This window comes from Pseudoliparis swirei, chromosome 22, assembly GCF_029220125.1.
Source record: "Pseudoliparis swirei isolate HS2019 ecotype Mariana Trench chromosome 22, NWPU_hadal_v1, whole genome shotgun sequence".
Taxonomy (NCBI): Eukaryota; Metazoa; Chordata; class Actinopteri; order Perciformes; family Liparidae; genus Pseudoliparis; species Pseudoliparis swirei.
In genome coordinates, this window is record NC_079409.1 from 17,873,508 (window position 1) to 17,897,351 (window position 23,844).

General features: G+C 43.4%; 1 protein-coding gene across 5 annotated transcripts in view; it reads right to left on the reverse strand.

Annotated features, from left to right (window-relative positions):
- dnah5 (dynein, axonemal, heavy chain 5) overlaps window positions 1-23,844 on the reverse strand; it is a 91,483-nt gene that overhangs the window by 16,769 nt on the left and 50,870 nt on the right. For 4 of the 5 annotated variants that reach the window (XM_056443719.1, XM_056443718.1, XM_056443721.1 and 1 more), the window contains exons 65-75: window positions 23,166-23,345; window positions 17,365-17,502; window positions 16,449-16,584; window positions 15,938-16,119; window positions 14,761-14,895; window positions 13,634-13,789; window positions 12,286-12,468; window positions 4,132-4,236; window positions 3,728-3,866; window positions 3,167-3,281; window positions 1,115-1,305 (exon numbers count right to left, since the gene is read on the reverse strand). In XM_056443719.1, the coding sequence (XP_056299694.1) occupies window positions 1,115-1,305; window positions 3,167-3,281; window positions 3,728-3,866; window positions 4,132-4,236; window positions 12,286-12,468; window positions 13,634-13,789; window positions 14,761-14,895; window positions 15,938-16,119; window positions 16,449-16,584; window positions 17,365-17,502; window positions 23,166-23,345 (1,660 nt within the window). Of the gene's footprint in view, window positions 1-1,114; window positions 1,306-3,166; window positions 3,282-3,727; window positions 3,867-4,131; window positions 4,237-12,285; window positions 12,469-13,633; window positions 13,790-14,760; window positions 14,896-15,937; window positions 16,120-16,448; window positions 16,585-17,364; window positions 17,503-23,165; window positions 23,346-23,844 lie in introns of those variants that run through there. The other variant, XM_056443722.1, reaches the window with a different exon arrangement.

Below are 23,844 nucleotides of genomic sequence, written 5' to 3' on the forward strand. Positions count from 1 at the left end.
TTCTTTGGATGGTGAGATGTGAATGCAGCAGTGGCGGGCCGTGCATTTTCTACCTAGGCCTTCAATGCCGTCTTAGTTGTAGGCTGAACAACCTAATATAAGATATTAGTTCATCAGTGTACTGGTGTGGGGCTTTTATTGTGAAGGAGGAGACAGAAAGAGAGGAGTTGTGGGTTGTTAGTCGTATTCACATAACACTGCAACAAATGAAATAAAAATGTTACATGAAGCGCAACACCTACAAATCCATAACTGCAGAGTGCAGATACAGAAATATGCGCATAACGGGATGCTGCGTCATTAATGGACAATGCTTGTCGTCCACACCACCTTCAAGATTAAATCTGCCACCAAGTCCGCTTCTCTTCCTTCCGCCATTAAAAGTTAAAAGCAAAAAACTTAAACTGAGGTGACTTCTTGACCTCCGCTAATCTATCTCCTTCTCCGCTCAGTTGAACTGCATGCGGGCGCACTAACCAATCACAGCGCAGGTTAATCTGACGTACTTTCATGGGCTTCCAGAAGACCTCAAAAAATACACCCAGTATGTCAAACTAACGATATAATTGGTTGAAGATTATGTCAATCAACGATCAGGTCCCCATGTACTTCAAGCAGGCTCTACTTGTCTTGGCCTGTGTGAAGGCCTGAGATGAGCTGATCTTATTCCATAGAGACTGTGGAGGTGAAATCTGATTGGATAAAAGCTCCCGTTAAAATAAATTGGACTGGAAGCAATGCTGCGGGATGGAAGCACAGCTTTTTTTAAATGATAAAATAGCTTTAACTTTGTAATTATGTTTAGGCCTTCAGAGAAGGCTTAGAAGGCCCGGACGGCCAGCCACTGGAATGCAGTCTCAGTGGGGGTTGGTATCTGCTATGTGTATGCACAGTCTTTCTTTGGCTCAAATCATACCCATGTTTTCCCCAGGTTTGACTTTAAAACAAATAAGTTTATGAACGCAATGAAGCTCAGAAGTCAGTTCCTGTGTTTCCACGGTTGGATCTTCCTGCACATGCAAGCCTCCAAAATACCAAACTTTAAGAATGAATTCAGGTTTTCAGCTACCCAACAAGAAACAATATCTTCAAATTGTTTACCTGTTCCTCTTACCTTTAATGAGAGTGAGAAACTCCTCGTGTTTGACCGCGTTGCTCTGCATGTCGATCTTCAGCGTCAGCAGCAAAGTGAAGAGGAACTTATGCTCTTCGTACAGGCCCCGTGCTGCAGACTTATACACCTCAAAGGTCATACACTCTATGATGTTGGCGATGCGTTTGCTAGTGATGGGGCTTCTGGAGGACCTGATTCAGAAAATAGCACAAAAGATACCACATGTTTAGTGTCTTTGGCCTGTTGACCCCTTCGAGTTCCTGCTATAATGTCACAGGGTTTTAATCTAACAAATCAAATACAGACTACAGATCACATCATGGACCGACTGGTTAACCTAATGGTTGATGCTGATGTCTGTGGTTTTTATTTTCAGAGACACAGTATCACCTCAAACTGAAAGATTGTCCGCTGTGCAAAAAATATGATCATTTATTTTTGTCAAAGCCTCAGGGAGCCGCAACAAAGCGGCTCCGGAGCCACGGGTTGCCGACCCCCGAGTCAGATGAAAAATTATTCAAACTAGCAAATCAATGGGTAGCTGGTTAAATGGATAATGCCGCTCGCTGTGTTTATGTTTGCCTCGGGCACTCCAAACACTTTGCACTATGCATGAACAGCAAACACATTTTCAAAAACAAAACCAGTGAAATTATCAGTGTTGAGTCGTATCAATAATCTCTCTGCAGCTTCGACCTTCAACATGTAGGGTCAAAGCACTTTAAAAGGTCGGACGAGGAGAAAGCGCTATACAAGTACATTTACTGTTTGGGCGGCTGTAGCTCAGTGGGGTAAGGGGGTCGTCCTGCAACCCCAAGGTTGTCGGTTCGATCCAGGCTCTCCCCATTAGTTGCAAGTCGAAGTGTCCTTGAGCAAGGCACTGAACCCCCAGTTGCTTCCTGGGCGCATCACTGCAGCCCACTGCTCCTTAATAACTAAGGATGGGTTAAATGCAGAGAACTAATTTCCCCTTGGGGATTATAAAGTATATATCTTATCTCTTATCTTTAACATAATGTGTATTTCCCTTTAGTATTTCAGCTGGATCTACAGAAGAGGCGTCAAGACAACAATACTTATGTCCATCCTGCTACATACATATTTTAAATATGCACTGTAGACAATTACAAACTAAAAAACAAAAATAAAGTAAGGAGCAATAGTTAATATGATATATTTTGACAGGAAGGATCATTGGATCAAGGAGATCATTAGAAAACAGAAATTCAAGGATAACCTGATTCATATGCAGTGAAAATGTGAACCTGTTAAATTTGAAGAAATTCAATCCAATTACCCTGGAACAATAACTACCTTTCTGCATGTAATTCAAAACAATATTCACGATATGAAAGAGATTTGATGATAACACTCTTTGGTGATGCTTCAGGCAGTCTTTGTAGCATCAGCATATTTATTGATTTGGACTTGTTGTTTAGTGTTGTTTGGTATTCAAAGATACGAATGAAGTCACTGATCTTCTCCTTACATTATCTCATAGATTTTAAGCCACCAACCTCTACTTATGCGACAGAGATAGTAAAATAATCACCTTCTCCACAGCAAAATGTTGCAATCAGAACTTTTATGCATGTAGATATTCACAAACTAGAAAATAAACCCTGTAAACGCAAAGGCATTCTCCTTTAAAATGTAGGAAGCAAAGCAATTTATTGTTACAAAGACTTAACGAAGAGGATAATATTAAATTTGTTTGTAATTAATGGAAAGAAGTCAGACGCCTTCATATATACAGCACTTTTATAGTCTTCGTGACCATTCGAAACGCTTCACAACAAAAACCAGCATTCACATAGTGGCACCACACAAGGATCCACCTGTAGCCATACACATTCAACTCACACTCACATAACTATGGCATGTGCATCAGGAGCAATCTGGGGTTCAGTATCTTGCCCAACAACATTTCGACATGTAGTTTACAACTGCCAGGGATCAAACAACCGAACCTCGGTTTAGTTGACAACCTCTCCACATCCGGAACTACAGCAAAACAATTAATTAGTGAGAGCAGCAAATGAGTAATCTCACCGAGCCAGAGAAAGGTCAAAAAGTCCCAAGAACTGTCTCAAAGATGTCTGATACATGACGTTCACCATACTCATCTCTGTGATCAGGAAGTACAGGATACTGCCCCTGGTGGCCACTGAAAACACAAAAGCAATGGCATAAGAAGTGCAGCTGTTGAAGCACACATTGTAACTGAGTTCTTGAAAGAGCTGTCAGTTGACTTTACAGCCTCTATCTAGAAACCAAAAAGTGTTGTCTTACAAAAATGGCCAGTAGAGTATAAATCATTATTTTGTGAAAATAGAGATGTTGAAATTGCTCAAAATGTTTTTTAATAGTGTCATATGTTACAGAAATTGATCTTTACACTTTATCAAACTATATGGTTTTAAAGGTGTGTGTGTGTCTGTTGAGCAAATGTTCTCTTGGACAGTGTCAATGTTGCTTGAGATGAATTACATACTGAAAATGAATCAGTTGTATGCGACTGAGCTTGAACTTTGCTGGCAAACAATAACTAACCCGAGTAAATTACCCCCCAAAAAGTGTAGATGATTCTGTTTCTGAGCCAGAATGGCTTACCAGGTCGGTACTCCTCTCTGGCAGCATTGATCTGGATCTCGGTCTCTGCAGCAATCTGTAGTTTCTGGTTGACCTCTTCAGCTGTGCGCTTGGTGTTGCCAAGAACAATAATCAGACTCTCGTCATCGACCAGTGAACCCTACAAAGAGACATATTTACGAGAGTGAGTCAGAAGAGAAATGACAATGGAAACACTGACCATGATCACCAACTCCAGATAATCATAACAGCATGTCAACAACGGTCTGCTTTATATAATAACATCATGTAAAATAAAAAATAAACATCATGAATCAGATAAACTGATTTTAATAAGTTACTCCCGACACTGCTACAATGATTATCACATGCCCAAATAACTTCAAATGGTTTTCCAGTACAACACAGTTCTAGTATTGGCTTGCCTGTGTACTGGTGAGTCGGTAGAGGAGGTTGTCCTCTAGTTCCTTCATCTTTCTCTTGTTAGAGGTCACATCTTCCAAGAGGTCTGTCCTCTCCTTTTCCAGTTCCTGGTGTCACAAAAACACAGATAACATATATTCATTTAGTTTACACAGCTGTAGCATGGTGTTGGGCAAAGGCCATGGGATTTTTAAGAACAAAAGGGTTTACACTCTGGAGAACATGGATTTGATTAGCAAATGTAATGCCTTTCAAATTATGATAATGTGAGTCCACATTTTGGCCTGAGAACAGATAAGATGAAAGTATATTTATTCAGTTATCTAGAGCTAGAACCCACTGAATACAGATGAAATAGTAGAAAGAGAGCATTGACAGAGAAAATACAGTATACTGCTTTAGAACTCGGATCATCCTTCTCTGTGGAATTTCCCCTCGCCTTGGTGGAGAATCTTTTGTGTTCCTCAGATCCCAAGAGTTTAGACTTTAGAGCAATGGTCCTGATAAGATCTCCCTTGGCAGCTAAGTCAAGGTTCTGACAAAGAGACACACCAACCAAGACCGCGATGGTGGCAGATGATGGCTGGCTTAATGGGAGCATCACAATGGCTGGGAAGGCAGATAAAGCCGACGCCAGAAAAGGGCCCCAAGTTGTCGTAATGTTGACCCCAGATCTGTCACGCTCCGTGTGGTGGCTGTCCATGCATCAGCCTTTCCACATTAAACAAAGTGCTCAGTAAAAGTGTTTGTGGATTCTTAAAACAGGGGGAAAATAAGGAGTCATTGTCAAAGCCACCCTGTTGGCCATCTGTATTGCTGCCATACTCCATCCTATTTGCAAAGAGCAGCTACATTGCGGTCCAAACCATGTGCAGAGGTGTTGGCAGGCTCTTCAACCTAAATAGGTTCAAGGCTAAGAGCAAAATTAGTAACACACCCATTGGGGTGCTTCAGATGGCAATGGACTCACAGCACACTCCACAGAAGACCTCCAGGGCACCTTTATTGCCTTTGCCAGGGCATGCAGAGCCCTGGGACTAGCCTTAAACATCAAGAAGTCCGAACCAAACAACCATCTCCACAGCCCACCATAAAAGTGGACACCCCCACGCTTCAGAACATTTACCACTTCCCTTAGCTCGGCAGACTTCTTTCTTCAAAAGCTGACAATGAATCTGAAGTAAACCATTACCTACAGCATGCCATTAGTGCCCTCTACACTCAGAACAACAAACGTCCCCCGGCTGCTATAGGCTTATAGCTGCCGGGGGACGTTTTAGGATGCACTGAGCACCTATCTCCTCTTTTTTTTCTCTCCTTAGGGATGAATTTTCATCTCTCAATCACACGTTACTAACTCTGCTTTCTCCACGGAGTCCTTTTGACTTCACGTCTCATGGGGTCATGAGACGGCATAGATCCTATCTGCCTGATGGATCATCGAGGTCTGGGTCGTGGAATTCCTGCTACCGACTACGCCACTGTCCTGTTGAGACTCCGCCCACTCCTCCTCTCTACCGCCATCTGCCTGATGGATCGTGGAGGTCTCCATCGTGGAATATGCCTACAATGAACTATTCATACACTCTGTCATATTCATTGAATGTATTTTAACTCTAAATCTGTCCTTCTGTACACATTACATCTATTGCACCTGTTCATCCTGGAGAGGGATCCTCCTCTGTTGATCTCCTGAAGGTTTCTTCCCTTTTTTTCCCCCTGAAGGGTTATTTGGGAGTTTTTCCTGATCCGATGCGAGGTTTTGGGGCAGGGATGTCAATGTGTACAGATTGTAAAGCACTCCGAGACAAATTAGTAATTTGTGAAATTGGGCTATACAAATAAACTGAATTGAAATTGAATAGAAGATGACAGGCTCAAGCAAAACTTCTAGTCTACAGATCCACTGTCCTTCCCACCTACAAGAAGCATCTGAGAGCCCTGAAACAACACCATCAGAAGATCCTTGCCAAAGAGTTTGAGGATCAGCCGGGAGGACCGACGCAGCAACATCAGCATTCTAAAAGAAGCCAACTTGACCAGCATCATCACTACCACAATAATGCAGTACCAACTCCAACCATGTCATCTACCGGTACATGTATGACACACATATGCCCAAACAGATACGGTACTCCAAGCAGAGGGAAACTAAACTTTTTTAAAGACACCATCTAGGCCAATCTGAAGAAATTCCACATCAAGCAAATAGGAGCACTGGAACAAATCTGTGCAGGAAGAAAATACATATCATAAAGATATGAGACAAAGCATCAAATGACCGCCGATGATGACTCGGATAAAAATAACATGAAGAACTATGTGCCACTGCTTTAATATCAGTCTGACCCTACATTAATTAAAAGAACAGTATGCCTCCAGTTGCATACACCAAATTATCACACAGTAAAGCCATGGGAAATAAACATCTCTGAAACTGTGTCTTTGATATAAATTCTTGAATATAGATCACTCTTTCCAATTAATAACCTAGATTTGAGCGGCTCGCCACTAGGGTTGGGTACCGGAAACCGCACCGGTTCCAATACAACCGGTGCTACCCGGACCGAAACGCAACGCACATTTCGGTGCTTCCTTCCGGTGCCTGAGCCGATTAAAATTGAAAAAAACTATTGTTGTGAACTTCTCTGGTGACTCCGCCCTGTCAGCAGGTTACAATTGCCTATTATTTAACTTTGACAGTGGAGGCATGCGCCGTGTGTGACTGCGTGAACCTGTGTCGAGCACACCAGCGTCAGGCTGGACGCGATGGGGAGACCGTCACCGGTCCCCCTGAACACGTGGAGACCGATGATGACGAGCAGCCTTAACTCAGATTAGTACGGTAACGTTTATTGCAAGTCTTGCATTCATAAAAGTCGGCCAAGAAATAATAAATTCGCCATTATAACCATGTTTAAGCTAGCTCGTAGCTATCGTCAGCAGATGTGTTAATGTACAGCGATCCCGGCTGTATACCCGGTGTTACCGGGAATATAATTACGGAGGAATAAAGAACGTGGGGCATCACTTTTTTTCAGTGGACCTCTCGCTATCAGAAGCAAAACTTTATTGTCATGTTCAGTACCTCAGCACGGTGGCTCAGTGGTTAGCACCGTCGCCTCACAGCAAGAAGGCCCTGGGTTCGATTCCCGGTTGTCCCGGTCGTTCCAGGTCCTTTCTGTGTGGAGTTTGCATGTTCTCCTCGTGCCTGCGTGGATTTCCTCCGGGTACTCCGGTTTCCCCCACCATCATAAAGACATGCACCGCAGCCTCACCCCGGTTCGTATGGATGTGAATGAATGTTGGTGGTGGTCGGAGGGGTCGTAGGCGCTGATTGGCAGCCACGCTTCCGTCAGTCTGCCCCAGGGCAGCTGTGGCTACTGATGTAGGTTACCACCACCGGTATGACTGTGTGTGTATGACTACTGGACTCTGTAAGCGACTTCGGGTATTTAGAGAAGCGCGATATAAAATTGAAGGTTATAATTGGTTGTTCTCTTTGCCCATCAAAACAGTGACAGGATTAACCCTATAATGCACATACATAAGTACATATTTACATATGTGGCACCCTGGACATTTTAAGGGCAAATCTGGTCAGAATTTTTATTGTATTGTGTTAGTATCTTGCCCCCATCATCCTTATTTTCTTGTTATTATCATTTTAAACGCTTTGTGTTAACTTAAAACTTGCCTGCTTTCACCTGAAGCAGCTGCAGGGCGATACGCATGTTCGCCAGTAGGTGGCAGTAGCGAGTTTTGCCATGACTGGCGTAGTAATTCTTGTTTCAACAAGTTAGACCAGCATATCACAGACAGTGACGCAGCTATTAATGCGGGTCTGTCTTGGTGTTTACAGATGAGAAGCTGTAAGGTTCTGTTCTGTGTGTACTCTGTGTCTACTGTGTCTTCTCTGTGTCTCCTCTGTCTCCTTGATTGTGTCATTCCCTGCACCTGCCCTCAGCCACTCTCGTCTCGTTACCGTCTCATGTCATACACCTGTTTCCATGTCGTACACCTGTTTTCCCCCCTATATATTGTGCCACTCTTTCCCTTGTCTGTTGCTGGATTGTTGTCTTTTTTCCGCCGTCCCGTCTGTCGTATCTGACCCTGCCTGCTTCGACCCTGCCTGCCTGCCCTGAACCCCGATTCTCTGCCTGCCCCGTTTTGGACTTTGTTGGGTTTTTTTGTGTGGAAACTTTTGACTCATTAAAGAGCATCTTTGTGTTAATCTACACTAATGGTGTGTTCACACCGGACGCTTCTTTACGTGAAAAAGAGTTTTCTTTTTCTCCCTTTTTTCACCATCGACCATGGAAGGAATTGCGTTATACTTGTTGTGGAAGGCCGAAAAGCGTCGTAACATCCAACGCCGTCGTGTTTGGGTTCACAACATCATCCGTAAACGCAGACAGCTCGGTGAATTTCACCGGCTCCTCCAGGAACTGCGTCTGGATGACGGCCGCTTCCAGCGCTACTTCAGGCTAAACGTTAGCCAGTTTGATGATCTGTTGGCTCGGGTCGGTGCCAGGATCTCTCGGGTGGACACCAACTACAGGCGTTCAATCTCCGCTGCGGAGCGCCTGTCCATCTGTCTCCGGTGAGTGGCAGTTTTCTAAACCGGCAGGACGATGACGAGCGGAGCTTCTCAACGCTGATTGGCTGACGCAACTATGACTCACGCGTTTTTGCTGCCGGAGTTGGGCAATTTCAACTCGCGCGTCGACGAGCTGCGTCTGTTCGCTCTGTTCGCCCCGCGGCAAACCCTCTGTTCGTGCTGCTTCAAACGCGTCTGACGCGCTGCTCGCTGGAAAATACGCAGCTTCTACGCAGCTGTGCATTGACTTTGCATGTAATTTCGACGCGTGCGGTGTGAACACACTATAATGGTGCGTTCACACCGGATGCGTCGAAAAAGGGTGCTAGTGACCCTTTCTTTGCTCCGTCCCGATGCACGCAGACCGGCGTCGGAGCTCTGCAGCGATCGACCAATCGATCACGATCGGCGTATTGAGCACCCCTGCATTCAAACATTAAATAGCAGAGTTTTTTTCAGCGTGAGAAATACGATGTGTGGCGGGAGTGCGTGAGTTAAGACCGAAATGCGTGAGTCTCACGCTCAATGCGTGAGACTTGAGAGCCCTGAGTTACTCAGGTGAGTACCGGGAGATGGTGTTTGGTACTCAATCCATCTGTAGCGTCAGTTTTGTGACATAAGACAGAAATGGCATGCTGTTGTGTAGACGATCAATAACAGATCGGTTAAGTACGCAAAGGTGCGAAGTAACACAAGTGGCATTACGCATTGTTGATTATCTTTGCACCTGCGTACCAGTTATGTGCACCCCTGCCGATAAGGTCTGCACATGACTATATATATATATTAGGGCTGTCAGCGTTAACACGTTAATCTATGCGATTAATTTGGCCCCGTTAACGCACTAAAATATTTTAACTTAACTTTGTTTACTTCCGGTGTTCGTTGAAGTTTTTACACTCAGTGTCAAGCCGCGGCATTGCGGTTTGACACCGTTTACTTTTTTTAAACAATTATTTCTCCGTGAAAATAAGGAGCAGAAATCAGTTTAAACTCGTGGATGAATCAGTCGGGTTTCCTCCTGCTCCTCCTTCCTCCCGTCTCCCCCTCCGATACACAGAGGAACGGAGGGGCGACGTGTCGGGTAACGCGGCGCGGAAATAACTCGTCACACGAAACCTTCACCATGATTTGTCAATCCGTTTGTCTGTCAACATGTTGCGAAAAAAACAACCAATGAACACTTAGTAAATCACAAAGGACCTCCCACCACACAGGTGAGGCTCATGAGCAACCTGTCAGTAAGAGAACCAGAGAACACGGCGCGAGGACAACTGAGCCTCATTATATAGAGATGGGATTGTTCTGGAATGTTTGATGTATAACACATGGGCATGTGTCATATGCAAAAGACTTTAAAAAGGTGACTTTAAATTTTTTTGTAAAATGGAGAAAATGAGCCCAGCCTCCAGAGGGTTAACATATTTGAATGTCAGTCAGTTTACCAAGGCCACTGGTTCTGCTGCTGTTCAATGTTAAAGATGACAGGACCAGTGGGGTCTCAATATACTTCTTTTTTTTATTAATCTGGATGTTTCACTGAAGAAACAATTTATCATCCACGATATTAAATACCTCACTGGCATTTTATAGGTAGGAGCCTCTTTGAAAACACAGCTCTGTGTGAAGTGTCTTTAAAAAGAAGAAAAAAAACTTTTAATCGCGATAAATGAATTTCAAAATGTGCGATTAATTATTTAAAAAAAAAATTACCGATTGACAGCCCTAATATATATATATATATATACACAAATCGTATAACGGAGAACATATATTGTGTTTGTTAACAGTCCGATATCCGTTGTTTGTCAGTGCTCCATGATAACGGCTTTTACAGGGAATATGGCCAAAGAGGTTTTTAATGTCCTCATTGTGCGTTTAAAAAAAAAAAAATCGGTTCAGGCACCGTTTAGGCACCGGTATCATTTTAAAAGTACCGGTTTAGCACCGGTATCGGAAAAAACCCAAACGATACCTATCCCTACTCGCCACAATCTAATTTGTACCGTCACAGTTACTAATGAACCAAATGTATGTTTTCACTTTTGAATGGATGAGCTTGCCGGGGACATTTCCTGCTACGCAATCTGCAGTCAGCGACCAATTGTTACCCATTGTGGACTCTACTCAGAGCGTCAGGGGTCTGCAGAGATTTTGGCAACCCTCACAACCTGCATTGACACACGGACCGCATCTTGTTTAAAATGCTTTGTGGCTTTGACTTTTTGCTGTGGCATAATTTTCATGTCACCATATTTATACAACCAATGGGTTTATGATTATTGTTTACTTATAAAAGTAGGTTACTCTGATATTTTACTAAAAAGAGCAGTGTGTGAGATTCAGTGACATCTAGTGGTGAGGTTGCAGATCACAAGCAACTAAATACCCCTCCCTTTCCAAGCAAGTCGGAGAACTACGGTGGTCTTTTATCAATCCTCTCTTTTTACTGAATAGATAATTGCATTTAAAAACATATAACAGGATTAGAATCTATTGATATTTTAAATATATGATATATTTATTTTGTAAAAACAGCAAACTCACTTTATAAAGTGAGTTATTAGGAAGTCTATAAAGAATGCAGACATCAGTCAATATCATTAATTCCTCCGTCTTCATGTCCTCTGCTGATTCACTGTTTGCAGGTATTGCTCTTAAGAAGAGAACAAATTAAGTTAAAAAGTCAGACCACCGACAGACAGCTTTTGTTTTACATTTTTTGTAAAAATATGCCTTTAGCAAGAGTGAGCATGCGTGCTGTGCTTGTGTAAACCTAGCGATGGTGGGTGAAAGACTGTAGACAGAGCCGATGGAATTAGGTTCCTTTTTTTTGTTTGTTGAGGTGCATTGATCAATAAATGATTAGCTTTTTACTCATAAAAGTTTTACTGCACTAACAGTAACGAGCAAAGTTGTTGTCAATTTCAGTAATCTTCACAACAGTGTCTCCTTCGCTCTGTCTGTCTGTGTGTGTGTGTGTGCACCACTGTGTACAAAAGCACAAAGATCTTCATAGATCCAGCCCTCAGTCGGGGTCTCAAAGTGCACCAGATTGATGCATTTCATTTTAAAATGTTCAACATTTTCTTCTGGGGGAGGATGCTTATTGATCCCTCAAGAGAATCAACACAAGTCTAACAGAATCCTGTGGGAAACACTCTAGCTACACTGTAAAGATTAATATGGTCAAAACTATGGCTTGAAAATGAAATGATTTAAAAGCTCATCTAATCTTTTATTTTGTGTGTAAATTGTTGGCTTGAAGGCCCATGAACGTACGACTTGAGTGGGCCCTCTGAATCATTCATATTACTATATGAACACATAGGAGCTGTGACTTATTTAATATATTCTAAAAGAGAAAATAACATCCTTGTTATATTGTTTCAACACTTGTGCTTGATAGAGAAAAAACGAAGTACACTGTCGGGGGAGGTGTTGGAATCATGCACTTACTGGAAATGGTCTTGAGGGCTTTTTAAGGAACTATGAGGATCTAAGCAATTTGCATTAGGCAACTAAGTAAACTGTATACAGTAGCTAAAAACACTACCTGTTTTTCTGTGAGGATGACTCTGCCCAGCAGCTGGTCCTCTAGTCCTCTCATGGTGACAGTGAAGTCAATGATGGAGGTGCGGGCACTGATCTCTGGGGTATACGCTGGATTAGGCAGCTTGGTGGTCACATACAGCCTGAAGCCCTTCATCACATCCACCTCTTTGTCACCAACTTTCACCTGCAGAAAGGGAAAAAAACAGAAGGAAAGACACAACGTTAAAGTGCACAAAATCAGCATCACAAAATATCTAGTCACATGTATAATAATCATAAGGAAATATGGAAAAGATTGTACTGATAATTCAGCCAAATCCACTCTAAGCTACCTCAAAAAGACAAGGACGTAAGATATAATCACGCATTTGTCATAAGTCACTAATATGTCTTTGACTTATGGATGAATTTCCATCTCTCCATCGCACATTATTAACTCTACTTCCTCCCAGGAGTCTTTGCGACTTTACGTCCCATAGGGTCCATTGGACCTGGCTGTGTCTGATGCCTCCTGCCATGGCCCTGCTGATGAATTTTCAATGGACGTATATGTCTGTGTAAATATGTACATGTGCATCGTTTCCTCAGATCAGCATTAAATTACTCACGTCAGAATAACTTCTAATTATCCATCTGGCGGTTTGTCCCTAGAGCTGTCGGCCGCAGACACCTTCACTTCCTCCTCACACCAGGATATTAATAGTGTAGATGCCGCTAATCGGGCCTCTCAATGGGTAGCCGGGAGACTTCTGGTTGTCGTCTCCATGTAACACAAGCTCACTTGCGATCACCATACGGTGTATGTGCATGTCCTGCAGTTTCATGGTACGTTTGATATGTGTGCGAGTGCACATATGTGTGTTTGTTTTATTGCATGTGTGCGATAGCGGGAAGCAGCTGCAGTGTCAGCTGTTGAAGAACCAGCATCAGCTGGAGCGGCGATAATGAGAGAGAGAGATGCCTCCAAGCAGACTTTCACTCGCAAACCTCATATATTCTGTGTGATTTCGTTTGTGTGTGTGTGTGTGCATGTGTGTGTGTGAAGGATGGCAATGATATTTAAAAATCCATTCTTGATGTGATAAATAATAATTTAAGTCCATGCCTACTTGGATGAGACAAGTATACAAGCGAAAAGCATTTCCTCTGACTTCTCAGTTGAGTTGTTCAAATCTTTACAATCAACACAGAAAAGACACATTTATGTGTGCAATAAAAAGGCCATTTTCAAAATGTCAAACCAATTTATTGTCTGGAAGACACCTTTAGAGTGCTTCGCTGTTATGTGTAATACTATATAATCTGTTAAACCTACAACTCTTCCTGTCAGAACTAACCTACCAAATTACCTTATAAGTGGAGCCTGTTTTGAAAAAGTTTTTTTCAAGAATGTTGTCGAGTGCAGGATCCAACTCCTCCCCGACATCCTCGATCAAAAGGGGGCGCCCAAGAGACAAACTGTCCTCCAGATGGTTCTTGAAGTACTTATGGTTCAGTGAAGTGATCTGTAATCAGAATATGACACCACTATAAATATATTGATTAAAAAAACTAAACAATGATTGAATCGAGCTGTGTCAGCTACAACAATGTCCCAACTAATACCTTACTGAGAGACTTCAGCACCAATCATATTGTTTCCAACAGACTGATGAGTGAATTTAAAAGTTGGGGAGAAGCATCTGATTTAGTCAAGGAGACACACTGACTTCTCCCTCATTCCTCCTAAGATACAAAGGCCAACCTTTTTTGGGGGAATGGGACTCCTCAAACTTATAATATCCCTTTTTACATAGAAAACCGTACAAACATAAATATAGTTATTTTGATGAGTCACTTGTGGAAAGAGTTTAAACCCTCTCTGCTTTGGGAAATGTGTCTTCAAGACAACTCATAATAGGGTTGCAGAATGCATTCCCTCAGTTCAGAGATTGTCCTTAACAGGGCCAGTGACCCTGGCTGATCGTGTTACGTCTGCTGATGAAAGGATTTGAAGGCAAACAGTACATGGCAGAAATTCAGCATCTTACAAGATTTTGGAGGCTACTAAACATCTAAACCTTGCATGACAAAATCTGGCACAGGAATTGAGTATGGGAAACACTATGAATTATTGAATGCATATGGTATTTAGAAACAGAGGGACAAAAAGTAATGACATCTAATTACTGACATACATTGGTTAAGTTTTTAATGAATCCATGTTTAGTTTAAGTACATTTGGCCAATTCTGCATTGTTAGATCAGATAATGAAAATAAAGAATAATAAAAAAAATAAACAGTGTATAAACTGTTATATATATATATACACACATATCGTATAGATCTATATAAACGGGAAACAATAACTTAACCCACTGCAGGCCATCAGGGGGTATAATGGAAGTAATGTCAAAAAATGGTACACCCTTGTAGTTTTTTTTGTGTCAACACATGTCACATATTGTAAAGCAACAGTAAAAAAAAATCCCAAACCTGCAACTCGTTCCTGGCCTCTTTGTTCTTGATCCAGATTTTTCCCTGCGTCTGAGGGTCAATGAGGAGGGGAAAGCGGGCGGCTTTGGTGATGATGATGCCATTCTGAATGGACAGGTCATCATTGGGGAGCCCCTGTAACATGGAAAACAAATGACTGGTTCTGGCACAATCCTGATATCTAATGCCAGCCAGTGGCGGCTGGTGAAATTTGTTTGGGGGGGGGCGCAGTTGGGCGACGCGGTTTAAATAGCACTCAACAATGAGAAGAAAAGAGGTTTTGAGTAGAATATTGTAAAAAACAAAGCTTTATTTAAAGAACACAGCGTGCTCAACACTGTCCACTAACAACTATCAACACTCTGTAACTTTGGGCATGAGAGGTTCAGAGCAGCTTTAAGAAACATTGGGTTGGTGTTTCAGAGGTTTACAAAATAAGAGTTTCAACCTCACATGAAAGAGGTTCAGAGCAGAATAGTCAGAAAGAGATGCATCACATGTTACATTGGGTGTTTGACAGAGTAGCCCCACTACGTGTACATTTTTGCACCCCAAGATTCACGTTTCAGCCGCCAATGAGAAGCCGTCCTTGCCGAAACGACCGTGAAATGTTTGCTCGCTGCCGCACACACACGTTTGGCCGGCGTCCCGAAAATAGGGAGGGGCTTCTCTCAGTGAAGATGAGTGGCGATATATTATTTATGTCACATTTAACTTAAGTGGTTGTTGACAGGCTGACAGTCTCCCACACACAGTTAGCGCGTCAACACGGTTTATTTGCTATTTAAATGATTTGGTATATAATGTTTTTTGACAGTATATATTATATATATATATATTTTTTTTCATCTAAAATTTTTTAGAGGGGCGGCGCCCTAGCGCCCTCTATGGACGCCACTGATGCCAGCTAATTTTTTGTTTTGTTTCAGGAATTTTCACTTTCCAGTCTTCGACTTAGAAGCACCAGCTCAATTATTAAATAACTATTATAGTCAGATAAATGCAGCAGGAAGAAAAACATTATATACTATATTGTATAGACAAAAATTACTTTTCATTTAATTTTGTGGGATCAATAATAATACAACTGCTTGTCCAGTTGGGTTATGCAAGACATCATATCTACCAATCCTAAACTACACTTGATTATGTTGGTGGTCGCTACTAAAGCACTGACCTGTAGGTTCCACTCGCTCGCAGTGGGAGCATCGATGAGCAGCTCGGTCAGGTTAAGGTTGTTGCCAAATGGGATGCAACGCTGCGTCAACTCCCGCTGCCAGTTGCTCAGGAGAAGATTGCGAAACTCCTGATTAAAAGGGCCGGAGTAGGACAGGAAAGCTGTGGCCAATAGAATGTCACCTAAAAGACAAAAGGTGTTAACAACTTTAATGCTGCTTATGTGCATGTGTAATAAAAAAAAAAGGAAGATTATTGCCAGCACAATCAGTAATTAGATAAATGTGTGCAGAAACAATGCATTGGGAATACAATTTACAATGTTTGCATTGAATAAGTATGCCTATGCATTAATGGCATTTAGGCTAGCGATCTAAGAGTGACTTCTTGTTTATTAGTTAAATCGCCCGATAGAAATGATATCAATACATATCTAATTTCTTCAACTGCAGAGATTGAGGCCATAGTTTTTCGAATACCAGTCACGCTTTCAAACTTGCTCTGAAACCCACCAACAAGGCGTTTGGTTTGGGCAGCAAACTCCTTGCTCTGCTCCGTCCATCTATCCTTCTCACCAGCGAGGCCGCTGATGAGACTGGACGCCGTCTGCATCTTGTGTCTACAGCGCTCAGCGTCTTCCAGCAGAGTCTGATGGGAAGGGAGGGCAGACAAACAAGTCAGTACTCATGCGTCTGTTAGGCTGCTTCGTCTGTCCAGCTAATTGTCTCCTCATCAGTCCATCCATCCAACTCTCATTTTCTGCAGGCCTGTGCATATTTATACTTTCAAGAGACAAAGAGAGCATGTTCATATCAGTGAAATAACCAAGTTCTTTGTGATTTCTCTAATCCCGATGCATAGGACTGAGAATCGGGTCGCTGTTACAAGCTCATGACAAATACACTAATTGTTCTCTTTATCACTATTTGAATTTCCTCTAGGTGCAACAATCCAAAGACAAGCAAGTTAGGTGGGTTTAAACTCTAATTGCATTAGGCATAGTGTGTGTTAAACAAGTGATAGAGGCTTGACTTTCACCAAATGCATGCTGGGTTAGGGTTGCATAGGCTCAGGACTCATGCAACCCTCAATGGTTGGATGGACGTGTTTGTATTTCTTATCTGACTGTCATAAATTGGACAGTCCTTATTTTCGAGGTAAAAAGCACCTTTAAGAAAAAAAATGTTATGCAGCTGCTCACAGGCAATTAAGAGGCTGTTTTTTAGACAAAACAGTCAGAAAGCCTGGATCCAAACTGGTAATGACATTTTCTATTAAAAATCTTCAAAGCAGTATTTATATTGATATTTTAAATCCCCATTATATGACAGGCTTCAGTGGAAGTCACAGACACTAGATGTCTACTTGTATGTTATCTTATGTTATAAATTAATTAGCCGTTCATGAGCTCACGCTTTAAGTATTGACCTGTTTCTCCATCATGGCCGTCTCATACTCCGCCTGTACCACATCAAGCTCTGCCTGCTTGGCATCGAGCTCAGCCTGAGCCTTCTGAAGGTCCTCATTCGCTGTGGCCAGACGATTCTGCTGCACTGCCAAGTTAGCCTAAAAAACAAAGAAGGACGGGGACATTAAACGCCTACACGGCTCAGAAAGAGAAAAGACAACCCAGAGAGCAAAGAAAGGTAGGAGTGTGTTTTTTATTGGAGAAGGAAGGGGACTGTTTACTCTTTTGGGAAAGCAAAGGAGTGTTTTGTCATACATCAAAGATGCTATATTCAATCCATTTCTAATGGATGAAGCCTTGGCCTGGAGGAGGGGTCATCAGGTGGTCCCCAACCTTCTTAGAGTGTTTCAATCCTTAACCACAACACTCTCCAGTTGGCGGGTCAGCAGTGATTGGCCAAGTCACTGCCCCCCTCCTCCAGGCTTCCAGCTAGTGTCCTCTCTCTTATGCCAGAGCCAACAGGAGGCTCTCTCTGCCGCTTCTCCCAACCTACGAACGGCTGTTTTCCTCACGTGGCCTCTTAGTCCAACCCTTGTCATCAGATTCCAGGCTGATTGAGCTGGGAATCCTCGACTACCCACTTCCACTGTCATCAGCCATGTTGTCCACCCCTTGTCCCGGCAGTCCTGGACAAGTTGTTGGTACTTCATTTTCTTTCTCTGCCCCCTCCTCACAGTTCTCTTCCCACGGGACTGTTAGTTCCACCAGGATGATCTTCTTACCCTCTAGGGACCACATGATGATATCTGGTCTCAGGGTTGTGGACAGTACCGCCTCTGGGAAGTGGAGTTTCCTCCCCAGATCGACCTCCAAAACCCATCCCTGGGCTGACTGCAGGAGATTCTGCTTGGCTTGGCTTTGGACGGCTGGTCTCTGACCCTCTTTTACAAAGGCGATGGTACTCAACAGTGGCTTTGTTTTGGCTGGACGTTACTTTCTCCTCTCTTGCTCCAGGGTGTCTGCGAGCTGTGCCAACACCTTGTCATGGCGCCACCTATACCTCCCCTGGGTCAATGCTGTTTTGCACCCTGATAGGATGTGGGCCATGGTTCCTTTACCACCACACAACCTGCACAGTGGGTCCTCCCTCATTCCCCACCTGTGCAAGTTGACTGGGGTCGGTAGGGTGTCGTACACTGCTCGGAGCATAAAGGAGATACGGAACGGCTCCAACCGTCACATCTCACTCCACGTGATGGTTCTGTTGGGAAGGTTCCACCTTGTCCAGGCACCTTGAGTTGCGAGCTCGATGGATTTAGCTCTTCTTCCTTCTTCCTCAAGGTTTCGGACTTCATCCTGGATCATGGTCCTCTTTTCCCTGGGAGTGGAATTTGACCACTGCTGGAAATGGGATGTTCCTAGACCCTGCCTTCCAGTGCAAAGGTTCCCGATGGTATCTTTGGTCCTCAGAGAAGATTCTGCCTGGTTAACTGCAGTGCTGGCGGCCCACTTTCTGCCGGATCTTGTTCTTATTCCTGCTTCCCTGGTGAGTTGGTCTTTGGAGTCCCTATATGTGAGGGAAAGTCTACACTTGGCAACTTTAAACTCCTCCACAACTGATGACAGGGGGAGCCGGAGCTGACCCGACCTTATGTAGAGCCCCACTGATGTAAAACTCGGGGGTATCCCCAACCATCTTCGAAGGTGCTTGTTGAACTTCCTCTCCATCCCTTCAACTGTTGTTATTGGCACTTCGTAGATGGTGAGAAGCCACATCAGTCTTTGGAGTAGGCCATGTTGGTAGATCCAGCACTTATATTTCCCAGGCAGGCCAGACTTGTCAATTTTGTTCAACCATTCTTCAACTTGTTTTAAAGTGCTGGAGATGCTGTTTTTGTCTGACAGGGAATCATCATACCACTTCCCAAGGCATTTAATAGGGTTCCCCTGGATGTTCGGGATCACTTCCCCTTGAACAAGCAGCTTGAACTTCTCAGTTGTTTTGCCCTTTTGGATCACCAGACATCTTGATTTCTTGGGCTTGAAGATCATCTTCGCCCAAGTGGCCATACGTTCCAGTTCTGCCAGGACCCATCTTGCCTGCACATGGGTTGGTGTTATGACGGTAAGGTAATCCATGAATGCCCTGATCACTGGCTGTTGACTTCCTGCAGCAGTCTTCGGTCCTCTTGACTTTGTACTCGCTGCGGTGATGATCAGGTTCATTCCCATGACGAACAAGATGGGGGAGATGGTACACCCGGTTACTATTCCCTTCTCCACTGGCTGCCACTTTGTTGTAAACATGGCTGACTGGAATCGTAGCTTGATGTCTCCCAAGTAGCCGGTGATCATGCCCTGGATGTGATGTGGGATGTGGTAATGGTCCATAGCCACTTGAATCAAGTTATGGGGGATAGACCCGTATGCGTTAGCAAAATCAAGTCAGGCAACTGTTAGGTTCCCTTTCTTCTCCTTTGCTTCTTGGATAAATTGGCTGAGGACCCCCGTGTGCTCCAAGCACCCGGAGAACCCTTCGATCGCGCCCTTCTGGATAGAGGTGTCAATGTATCCATTCTGGCACATATACGCGCTCATTCTTCTGGCAAGCACGGAAAAGAAGATCTTACCCTCCACACTGAGCAGGGAAATGGTTCGAAACTGGTTGATCTGTGTGGATCCCCGTTCTTTTGGCACAAAGCATCCTTCTGCCCTTCGCCAGTTTGTTGGGACAGTCCCTTTGGACCAGATTACCCGCATAAGCTTCCACAGCCTTCGGAGGAGCTTGGGGCATCTTTTGTATACTTTGTAAGGTATACCGCTGGGACCTGGAGCCGAAGATGATCTAGCATGCTTGACGACCTCTTGAGCCTCTCTCCATGATGGAAAACCTATGTTTAGGGATGTTGTTGGTGGATCGATGGTGCCAAGCCCGTGATCTTCTGCTAAGGCATCGTTTCTTGATGGGTCACTGAATGACTCTTCAACAAACTCCTCCACCTCCTCCTTGGAACTGGTTAAAGTCCCAGACCTCGCCTCCCCCAAAAGTGATTTGGTGAAGCGGTAGGGGTCTTTTATAAACTGGGCTCGTGCAGCTTCCTGTTTTTTCCGCCTCTGCCTTAACCCCTCCGCTCTTCTTGCTCTGATGAGCTGCTCGCGGAGGCTGGCTGTCAGTTCTTTTAATCCTTCCTTTTCTTCCGTGCTTGCCAATTTGAATTGCTTATTCAGGGTTTTAATCTCCTTCCTAAATTGTTTGATCTTTCTTTCTCTTCTATTCTCCTGATTTTCTCGTCTGTCTTTGTTCTCTCTCCTTGGCACTGTTCCAAACCGTTCTTTTGCCAAGCTATAGGTGATGGCTGTCAGTGAATCCTCCTTTCTTTCTGCTGATCCTGCTTGAGCTGCCTCAAGCACCTTGTCCAGATCTTCATCGAGCATGGACCACTCTTTGGTATCACACATCTTAGGCCACTTGAGTCTCTCCTTTGTTGGCTGGGGTGGGCTTTCTGGGGTGGCGTTTGAGGTTCTCCTTGTGTGCTCTTGGGGGATTACATGCACTGAGAGATCTCTAGGACTATGGTGTGCTTCCTGCCTAGGGTTCTCCTGCGTCTCACCAGACTGTTCGTCTGAGCGGTGTGCCTGCATCCGTCCTTGTCCACACTTGGACTTACTTTGGTGTATTTTGAGCCCTCTTGCACCTTTGCAGATCTTTCCGCAATTGCATTTGACTTCCCATGCCTCCCCGGTCAAGGTGGTTTGTTTGAGCCTTCTCTGCGTCTGTGTCACTGTCCTGGTCGTTGCCGTTGAATCTGTCCGAGTGAGTCTCTCATCCTCCCCCCCTCTCGGGAGACTCTGGGGGTATTGCTTATTTGTCGTTTTAGTAGCTTGCTTGGTGCCCTCTTGCGAGTGCTGCAACAGGGGTTGCTAGCCCCTGTTACCCCGCCAGTCTTTCCTGGAGGTCAGCTGTCTTTCCAGTGTCACCGACCTTCCTTGGTTGCCATCCAGACTTTCCTGGAAGTCACTGGTTTCCCAGGGAGTTCAGTTTTGTCATACATCAAAGGGATTAAATCATTTAAAAATAGTTTCGACATTTTTTTGGCTCAAGTATTTCAACAGTCGCAGATGCAGGGGCTCAAAGTTTCAAGAGGTAAACTGGAGATGCAAGAATAGAGATTTTCCAGAGGAAATGAGGGATATGAAGAGAAAGTAGAAATAAACCACAATAGAGGGTTGATGAGGAGGGCCACGGAAGAGGAAAGAGGGTCTGAGGCAGACAAATGAAAAGTCGAAAAGATGTTTTCCGACTAGAGCTGGGGCTAAAGAGAAAGTATTGCAAGAGGTTTAGAGATGAAATGTGAGTATGTCTAAACCTGTCATCCAGGCAGGTTTAGACATACTCACAATTCTTCTCTAAACCTGAAGCATTCATTTAATATTAATTGACTTCTGATAGGACTATCTCTGTCTGTCTGTCAGTCCAACTGTATTTGTATATGTCTGTCTGTCAATCCAACTGTATCTGTGTCTGTCAATCCAACTGTATCTGTATCTGTCTGTATTTCTGTCTGTCAATCCAACTGTATCTCTGTCTAGCAGAGCTTCTAAACTGGAAGCCAGAAAATCAATTTGCCAGACAATGTCCAATGCTATAGCAAATGATCTGGGTCAAAGAGGAGTGGCAGAGAATAAGAGAAGAAGACAGGGCAGAGAGGGGATAAGGGGAAGAAGGGAGTCAGATAGGGATTTGTAAAAAAAAATCTGTGCCGATCAGAGACATACAGGTGCAGATAATGGAGTGATGGAGGGGGGGGGAAATAGGAAAATGAGACCAGGCAACAAGGGGGGAGAACATCCAGTAGGAAAGAACAACAGATGGGAAATCAGAGGTGTACATCAGTTTAGTTTCAGTATTAATCAAGGATTTTGAGTTCAAAGTATTCTGCCTTGCTCCCTTCTGCTGTATGTGGAATTAATAGATCCTTGGAAAATAAATAAATGCGGACCGAAACTCTGTGGGTGCAAAGACTTAATTAGTGCAGCTAGAGTGTAAAATATGTTTCAGTCACTTGGATGTAAACACAGCACTTACTGCAAATGAAATCACAATAATCAAACCAATGTGTTAATTATCAATGAATAGCATTTATTTTAAAAATCACTCATCTGATGTTTTCAATCACAGAGAGCAACCAAACTCTTACTATATAGTATATCTCCCTAGAGATGGTGATCTAAATTGGTAGATAATAATTAATATGTACTTTTGGATTTGATCTTTATATCACTCAGGACTTTGCTTGGTGACTCTGGACTTGTTTGTACTAACATGATTCAATTCAAAAAAAGCCCTGGGAACTTTAACATTTCTATTTTTGAAAAGCTCATGATCAACAGATAGAAGCCCTAATCCCTCTCTGCAGTCTAAAATGTGTGGAGCACTTCTATTGCCTACACCATCAGCAAATTGTTGCCAAAATGTGGGAATATGAATAAATCCTTTTCATACCAGAGACAGTCTGTTCTGTTTTTGTAGCCTGGGGCTTTTCTGCAGAAAAAAAAACAAGCACTCTCCTTCAGTGTCGGAGTTCCTTATTCATCAGTGTAACCGTGGACATGTGTGCATACTGCTGGAACGTGTTTGTTGGGGTGATTATGTCAGGTGCATCACAGTGTGTGTTTGTAATTAACACTTAATTTTAATTGAAAGGGCCTCGATGTATTATCTTTAGTGTTATATCTGTCTACAACACAGTACTATTCAACCTTTCTGCTGCACCGAGGAACCACTGTGACAGATCTCTTACTTAGACTGTACTTTTTTTACCTTCAAGGGTAAGACCTCTTTGTTAATGGAGAAGAAGGAGGCCATCGCTTTTGTCCAGGATGCAAGGCCGGCCACATTGCCACACACCCTCTTTGCTGTTTCAATGTTGTAGTCGGGCATGTCAAAATAGGGCAGCAGCAGCTCCACCATTTCTTCATTAATGGAGTCCTTGGGGAATTGCTGCAAGGCAACAAGTAAGAGATGAGGTGGTGGGGGGAAGAGACATATTTCAGTCAGTACGCAGAGAATACAAACGTTAACCACACAACCAACTCGGGGGGGGAAAAAGCGCTGTAATAAGAGCCACCGATTGGGCAAAGACAGGAAGCAAAGGAGGTAGTGAAAGTTGAAGAGGAAAATAGAGGAGAAAAGCAAAGATGGATGGCAGACAGAGACAATAAGGAAAAAAGACAAGGCAGAGAAGCTGAAAGGACAAATGAGGGAGAGATAAATTCCAGAGGCACACAACACAAAAGAGAAAAAAAAGGATTGTGCAGTAGGAGAAAAAGAAAGAAACAGAAAGAGGCAAAAAGATAAAAGACAACAAAAAGAGGTGCATAAGGTAAGATAAAAGACATGATTGAGTGACAGTGAAGAGATGAGTACACATACAAATGTAACAATGAGACGAGTAAAAGTGGAGCAAGTAAATCTGAGAAAGTTGGAGTTGTTGGAGTTG